Here is an 8,236-nt window from a genome sequence, read left to right as displayed (position 1 = left end):
CTGACTTTACATAAAACCCCGAGCTGGATCTTCATCTTTGGGAAGAGGGCGAAGTCCACGTGTCGCTTCCGTTGTTGAGAAACTCACGTGTGAGGAGGAGTTTGGTGATGGGATGTGCTCCAGATGTAAACATAACAATGTCTTTTAGCACACTGACTTATGAAGGTCGGTGCTCCATGTGACTGTGCGTGCGGCCTTGTGCTGCCATCTGTTGGCATGTTACAAAACTAAACTTTTTGATCGATTCAATTTATTAATAAATATCCTCCTGTAGATAAAATATCCTGCATCTCTGGTGGCCACAGTAGAGAACGTTTACGAGGACGTGACTAAGATGACGAGTTGATGGAGAGCTTACCTGACATACTGCTCCGGATCAGGGCCTAAACATCATTCTCATGGGTCTTATAGACGCCTCGATATCTGAAAAAAAGAAAAACATGGTGAGATACACAGTCCTTCAGAATTCCTAACCTTTATACACGCTTTGGGCAAAAGTATTGGGACACCTGACTTTTTCACCCAGATGTGCTTCTTCTACAACCTGTTACCACAAACTTGAAGGCACACACTTGAACAGGAAATTTGAATCGAATTGAACTAGGAGACCCAAACCTGCTCCAGCATGACACAATGTGCACAAAACCAGCTCAATGAAGATATGCTTAACATGGGTTGGAAGTTATGGAAGATCTCCTGCTATAAATCCTATTGAACTCCTTTGGATGAATGTGAACATTGACTGCACCCCAGACCTCCTCACCTTCTCACCTACATAAGCACCTGACATTACTGATTATATCTCCATAAAACTCTAGTAGAACATCTTTCCCAGAAGAGTGGAGCTTATTTTAACAGGAAATGGAGATTAAATATGAAAACGAGTCCTTCAAAAATATACACACACCAATCAGGTGTCCACAAACTTTCATCGATAATTAGATATTACGAGACGCTTGCTCGTGATTCTGCTCACCTGATATCTGGGTCCTCTCCACTGAGGTTCACACCGGGGTGTAGCCTGGAACACACAGACAGGAACGTGTCATGAAGAGGTCGGTTTATTACAGAAGCTCTGAGGACTATAGACTGTAGAACACCTAAGTTTTTTATTCAGTTGTCCAATCATCTGGAATTTAAGCATCAGAATGGAGCTAAAATTGGATCTCGCAAATTCAGGTACCAGATTCATGGGATTTTTCACAGCCTGGTGTGGAAAACAAAAAAACATCTAGCAAGTCACAGTGTGGACAGAAATACACCTCACTGGCACAGGAGGACGTCCAGAGTGCTGTGAGGTTGCAGAAACTTAAACGAAGTGTTGCTTCAACAAACCTTGAGGAGATGAGCTGTATCTTTACGAGAAAAGCCAGACCTTGACGAGAAGAGCCAGACACAGGGGAATGTACAGAGAACTGTGAGGTTGCAGAAACTCAATCATGCTTTGCTTGAGGAAAGCTTAAGGAGAAGAATTGGACCTTGAGGAATTTACAGCCAGACAGAGAAAAGAACTTCCAGACTGCTGTGAAGTCCCAGAAACTCCAACCAATTTTGGCTTGAGCAAACCTTAAGGAGAAGAACCCAACCTTGAAGCCAGACCTTGGTGAGAAGACCTGGACAGCAGAGAACATACACACTGCTTCAAGGTTGCAAAACTCTAAGACCCTTTGCTTGAGCAAACCTTCAGGAGAAAAAACAGACCTAGACAGAGAACATCTAGACTGCCGGACCTTGATGAGAAGCCCTGGATAGAGGAGAACGTCCAGACTGCTTTAAAGTTCCAGAAAATCAACCAGTCTTTGCTTGAGCCAACTTTGATGAAGATGGGCTACAAATTCAGAAGACCAGAAAACCAGGTTCCTGGTTCCTGTCAGTCAGGCTACTGTGGTGTATAGTGTGTGCAGAACATCATCTTTTTTTCATCAAGGCTGCTTCCAACATTGATGCAGATTTCTCGTGTTCTCCATTTCTTTTCTCTGAGTGCTTTAGCTTCCTTGAACCTTCACAGCAGCAGGTCAAGATAAATTGCACCTGCTTGTGAATGTGTGTAAATATTCGCATGTGTGTGTGTGTGTGTGTGTGTGTGTGTGTGTGTGTTGTATCACTTTTAGATGTTTCCTCATGGTTTCCTGTGAGGATCTTGGCTGTGATTCTGAGTGTTATTATATTTTTATAAATCCTGAACAAAGCATGACTCAAGCTACGTTCTCACATGTAAACACTCGCAGTGTGTCAGTAAACCACTGCACACGGCGCTGGCAAAAGGATGTGCTTTCAGCTCCAAACGGTGCCTCACAACCCGTCACTGTCACTGGGTTATATTACAGTATGCAGAACAATTCACTGTGTGTGTGTGTGTGTGTGTGTGTGTGTGTGTGTGTGTGTGTGTGTGTGTGTGTGTGTGTGTGTGTGTGTGAGTGTGTGTGTAGTACACCAGAAAGAGAAAAAGAGAATGAGGAAAAGAGTATATACAAAAGTGTGTGTGTGTGTAAAAGAAAGAGAGGGAAAAGGAAGGAAGGAAGGAAATTCTAGGCACCAGTGTGTGTGTGTGTGTGTAAGAGAGAAAGGAGAGTGTGTGTGGGTGTAAGTGTGTGTGAGAGAGAAAGGAGAGAGAGAGAGAGAGAGAGAGAGAGAGAGAGAGAGAGAGAGAGAGCGTGTGTGTGTGTGTGTGTGTAAGAGAGAAAGGAGTATTTCACTATGGGTGAAAGAAAGAGAGGGAAAAAGAAGAAAGGAAGGAAATACTGCCCATCTGTTTGTGTGTGTGTGTGTGTGTATGTGTGTGTGTGTGTGTGTGTGTGTGTGTGTGTGTAAGGGGACAAAAAACACACCAAGAAAGAAAAAAGAGGGGAAAAATACAAGTTAGTGGGTTAGTGAAAAGGAGTGTGAGGAGGAGGAGAATAAAAAGGAGGAGTGTGAGGAGGAGAAGTGTGAAGAGGAGGAGAATAAAAAGGAGGAGTTTGAAGAGGAGGAGTGTGAAGAGGAGGAGAATAAAAAGGAGGAGTGTGAGGAGGAGGAGTGAGGAGGAGTGTGAGAAGGAGGGGGAGGAGTATGAAGAGGAGGAGCGTGAGGAGGAGTATGAGGAGGAGGAGTGTGAGGAAGAGGAGGAGGAGTATGAAGAGGAGGAGTGTGAGGAGAAGTGTGAGGAGGAGGAGTATGAAGAGGAGGAGTGTGAGGAGGAGGAGGAGTATGAAGAGGAGGAGTGTGAGGAAGAGGAGGAGTATGAAGAGGAGGAGTGTGAGGAGGAGAAGGAGTATGAAAAGGAGGAGTGTGAGAAGGAGTATGAGGAGGAGGAGGTGGAGGAGTATAAAGAGGAGGAGTGTGAGGAGGAGGAGGAGTATAAAGAGGAGGAGTGTGAGGAGCAGTGTGAGAAGGAGGAGTATGAGAGGAGGAGTGTGAGGAGGAGTATGAGAGGAGGAGTCTGAGGAGGAGGAGGAGGAGTATGAAGAGGAGGAGTGTGAGGAGCAGTGTGAGGAGGAGTATGAGAGGAGGAGTGTGAGGAGGAGGAGGAGTATGAAGAGGAGGAGTGTGAGGAGGAGGAGGAGTATGAAGAGGAGGAGTGTGAGGAGGAGGAGGAGTATGAAGAGTGTTACATTTCTCCCTCTGGGGATAAACTCTTTGCCCGGCTGTTGTCACATATTTGGGACCGAAAGGTCCAATGAGTACAAGTTCAGCCAAGACACACACATACACACACACACACACACACACACACACACACACACACACACACACACACACACACACACACTGTATACATCGGGGCTACAGAGCAAACTGGCGAAATAAATACCTCCAACAATACGGACAAAAAATTTAAATAAATTAAACTATATAACAAAATAAATAGTTTTAAAAACAAACAAATTAGCACTTAAAAAGTGTGTGTGTGTGTGTGTGTGTGTGTGTGTGTGTGTGTGTTTATGTTCGTGTTCCTAAAATATATTCCGCAGCACGTATCAACGCACCAACAAAATAAAAACCAGGTCACATAAAATACGTCTGTCCAAAAGTATTGGGACACCCGACGACTTCTCCAAACTGTTCCCAAAAACTTGGAGGAACACAATCAGATCAGACTTTTCTTTTGACTGCGGTAGCAGGAATTTTTCAGTTTGAACCAGGAAACCCAAACCTGTTCCAGCATGTCCACTGTGCTCAAAAGCCAGCTCCATGAAAATCTGCTTTTCATAGGATGGCAGATGTGGAAGATCTCCTGCTATAGAGCTTTATAACCTATTGGATGAATGTGAACGCTGACCGGACCCCAGGCCTCCTCACCTTCTCACCCACATCAGTACCTGACTTTACTACCTAAATGAATCTCCACAAAATCTAGAGGAACATCTTCCCATAAGAGAACGGTAGAGCTTTTGTCCATAAATAAAACACCATCAGAGTCACATAGATTAACATGACAGAGGTAGAGCTGCACCTTCCTGAAGACACAACAGAAAAAGAAAGTTTTTTTTTGTTTTTGCACTACAAAGGCGTGTTTGCGTTAGAAGATCAAATATTTGAATGCGTTGATGTTAAATAAATCCCATACGTTTCTCTTCTTTTTGTGCTTATCTTCTTGCTTTGTATCTCTCTTTTTATCTCTTTTGATCTTTTTCTTTTATCCGTTTCTCAGTTTCAGTTTCTCCTGCTGTACTGTAATGCGACATTTTGCATGCAGTAAATCTTTGAGCTAAACACTGAGCACTGATCAATAGAAATTCCCTACAGTTATACAAGTTTGTGTGTGTATATGTGTGTATGTTGTGTATCTTGTATAGATAAGAGAAGGAAATATTTAATATTTGTCAACTTATAAGGACTTTTGGATGGTCCCCCAAAAAAAAGAATTATAGTCAGACCAACAATATTGTGTGGTTGGATTGTGTTCATGGATGTGTGTATGTTTGTGTAGTATACTGTATGTTTGTGTCCTTATGAGTGTCTGCGCATGAATGTGTGTGCGTGTGTATTTCTGTGCATATGTGATGGTGCATTTGTGTGTGTGTGTGCTGCGCATGTGTGTATGAGTTTGTGTGTATGTGTGTTTGTTTGTGTATGAGTGTGTGTGTGTGTGTGTGTGTGTGTGTGTGTGTGTGTGTGTGTGTGTGTGTGTGTGTGTAAGCACATGAACACACTTTCTTCATCGTGCCCTTTCTCCTTCTGTCAGTTTTTGTCGTTTTTAATCACAGAAGATAAAAAAAAAAGGAACAAATGGGTTTCAGTTTCCTACAAAATGCAGACATGGACAGAAAAGTTGTGGGGGGGTGGTGGGGGGTCACTTTCCTTGGCACGTTCCTCTCACGCTCTGCTCTCCGAGATTCAGATTTCATGTCATGATTGTTTGGTAATGTTTTATAAAGGAGGCACAATCATATCATAGCAAAGACAAACATGACATTCCTCCTGGTGATCTCAGAGGAATCAGGGGAAACCTTCAGCTAGACAATATTTCCTTAATATTTATACTGGTCACCTGATCATAAGATTCTTATTGTGCACATTCTGAAGGATGCGTCTGCTCTAGAAGCTCTAGGAACCCACCTTCCACCAGCTCAGCACTTTTTGGAAAATTCGCTTATTGGAGTTTTCCTGCAGTCTTGCATTGTTAACATAGTTCCCCTTTACACTCCCATAGTTCCCCTTTACACTCCCATAGTTCCCCATTACACTCCCATAGTTCCCATTTACACTCCCATAGTTCCGTTTAACACTCCCATAGTTCCCCTTTACACTCCCATAGTTCCCCTTTACACTCCCATAGTTCCCCTTTACACTCCCATAGTTCCCCATTACACTCCCATAGTTCCGTTTAACACTCTCATAGTTCCCCATTACACTCCCATAGTTCCCCATTACACTCCCATAGTTCCCCTTTACACTCCCATAGTTCCCCTTTACACTCCCATAAATACACATTATTATCATTCCCATAGTTCCCATTTACACTCCCATAGTTCCCCTTTACACTCCCATAGTTCCGCTTTACACTTCCATAGGGCCCCTTAACACTCCCATAGTTCCCCTTTACACTCCCATAGATCACCTTCACGTTCCAATGAATACACATTATTATTAATATTATTCCCAAAGTTCCCCTTTACACTTCCTTAGTCCCCCTTTACATTTACATAGTTCCCCTTTAAACACCCCCATAGTTCCACTTTACATTCACATAGGTTCACTTTAAACACTCCCATAGTTCCCATTCACACTCTCACAGTTCCCCTGTACTCTCCCATAGGTACCATTTACACTCCCATAAGTTCCCCTTTACATTCAGATAGTTCCCCTTTACACTCCCATAGTTCTGCTTTACATTTCCATAGTTCCACTGTGCACTCCCATAAGTTCCCCCTTTACATTCCCATAAGTTCCCCTTTACATTCCCATAAGTTCCCCTTTACATTCCCATAGTTCTCCTTTACACTACTATATTTGCCCAGCACTTCCAATAGTTTCCCTAAATGTTCTCATAGTTCCCATGTACATTCATATAGTTCTCCTGCAAGTTCCTATAGTTCCCCTAAACCCCCTGTGTGTAAACACATGCAGCAGCAGCGGCGGTCAGCTTCAGGACTTGATGTGTAATGAGGTCGATCAGTTCTCACTTCCTTCATATTACATTTATTTCCAGTCCGCTAACACGGAACGCCATCGGGTCCAAACCTAACAAGCCATAAACATGACAGCGGGCGCGCTTTTCTTTCCACGTGTCAGGCATTACATCATAGCACACAGAAACTGGTGGAATGGTTGCACACACACACACACACACACACACACACACACACACACACACACACACACACACACACACACTCTACCAATGATTTGCTGCTGAGACTGAATAACTGAATAACTGAATACATATTAAATGTAAAAAGACTCAAGAGGCGCCCTCGGTCCCGTCAGAAACAAAAAAACACGTGTAAAGGCCTCTCACCTGCTGTGATACGATCGGCCTCAGCACTGAAACACACACACACACACACACACACACACACACACACACACACACACACACACACACAAAACGCTAGAGTAATGTCGAGTAACAAGTACGAGCAGAAATGCGTTCTGGACCCGAATTTATCTTTCGACATCAAGGAAGGCAGAGGTGTGTGTGTGTGTGTGTGTGTGTGTGTGTTCATGGCTGGTCGTTTAAAATCCCGTGGTCCATGCAGTCACATCTACAGCCCTGGATAATAGGAATGTTTTCAGCGTCCGGGTTTTGATGTTCCAGAAACAAGGCAGCAGCACAATCAGTGACTTACGCTCATCTAAATTGGATCAAAAAGGCCAAACCCGTGGCTTGGGTTCCTGCGTCACAGGCCGAGAACGCTAACAAGAATCAGGAGCTAATTTAATTCTTTAACAGGGACAACAACAAAACGAGATGATGCATAATTCATTCAGACGCCAGGGGTCGAACCGACTGTCACTCACTGGAGATTAAACATGCAATCGTTTTTAATTTGTTGGTAAAATATGTAGAATGTAATATAAAATAATTGTTAAAACCATAGCATTAGCATTAAAGGATTGCGTGGCTGAGGAAAGCTGATCCAGACGGCTTGTCTGTGTTTACATAGGACTCGGTCTTTTTTTATAGACTCCCATAAAATCCCATAGAGTTCGGGAAAAAAAGGAAAAAAAAAAAAAAAAGTTATTTGTGACCAAAATACACAACTTTATCTATGTGAATAATTCCTACTCATTTCCTGACCAATCATTTAATGTTCAACCCATGAATATTTAGAATCTTTTTGGGTGTGGCCCCAATTTTTTCTGGCTCATGAGTGCAAATAAATGTTCCTTTTGCTAAGATGTGGTTCTCCAAGATGTTCAACCAGGCAGGTCTAAGTGGATAATCAATTAGGCAGATCTTGAATCAATTTGAGAGCCGGAAAACTTCATGCCTGGAATAAAGCACCTTTATACACAGTGCATAATCCTAGCTAACGCTAATGCAGCTAATTAACAGAAATAAAGAAAAACGGACCACAGGCGCATCAGAGAGGCGCTATTCCCATATTTCCACTATACATTCCCATAGTTCCCCTATAAGTTCCCATAGTTCTCATATGCATTTCATTATTTCCCCTATTTGTTCCCATAGTTCCTCTATACGTTCCTATATCTCCTCTTTACATTCCACAGTTCTCCTATACGTTCCTAAATCTCCTTTGTACATTCCACAGTTCCCCTATACGTTCCTATATCTCCTCTGTACATTCCA

The 8,236-nt window shown here is 42.9% G+C and overlaps 1 protein-coding gene and 1 long non-coding RNA gene across 8 annotated transcripts in view; both read right to left on the bottom strand.

Annotated features, from left to right (window-relative positions):
• LOC310727186 overlaps positions 1-351 on the bottom strand; it is a 1,891-nt gene extending 1,540 nt beyond the window's left edge. Inside the window, exon 1 of the long non-coding RNA XR_014533952.1 lies at positions 1-351. This exon is cut by the window's left edge and continues 1,040 nt beyond it. This is a non-coding gene — a long non-coding RNA (uncharacterized lncRNA).
• Positions 1-8,236, bottom strand: part of thrb (thyroid hormone receptor beta) — a 68,912-nt gene that overhangs the window by 20,739 nt on the left and 39,937 nt on the right. For 4 of the 7 annotated variants that reach the window (XM_083543342.1, XM_083543340.1, XM_083543337.1 and 1 more), the window contains exons 3-4: positions 977-1,021; positions 359-423 (exon numbers count right to left, since the gene is read on the bottom strand). In XM_083543342.1, coding sequence (XP_083399468.1) covers positions 359-365 — 7 coding nt within the window. In that variant the 5' untranslated portion in view covers positions 366-423; positions 977-1,021. The remainder of the gene's footprint in view (positions 1-358; positions 424-976; positions 1,022-8,236) is intronic. The other 3 variants (XM_083543339.1, XM_083543341.1, XM_083543343.1) reach the window with 1 other exon arrangement.

This window comes from Silurus aristotelis, assembly GCF_946808225.1.
Source record: "Silurus aristotelis genome assembly, chromosome: 6".
NCBI classification, from domain to species: Eukaryota; Metazoa; Chordata; class Actinopteri; order Siluriformes; family Siluridae; genus Silurus; species Silurus aristotelis.
This window is presented reverse-complemented; position numbering and strand designations above follow the sequence as displayed.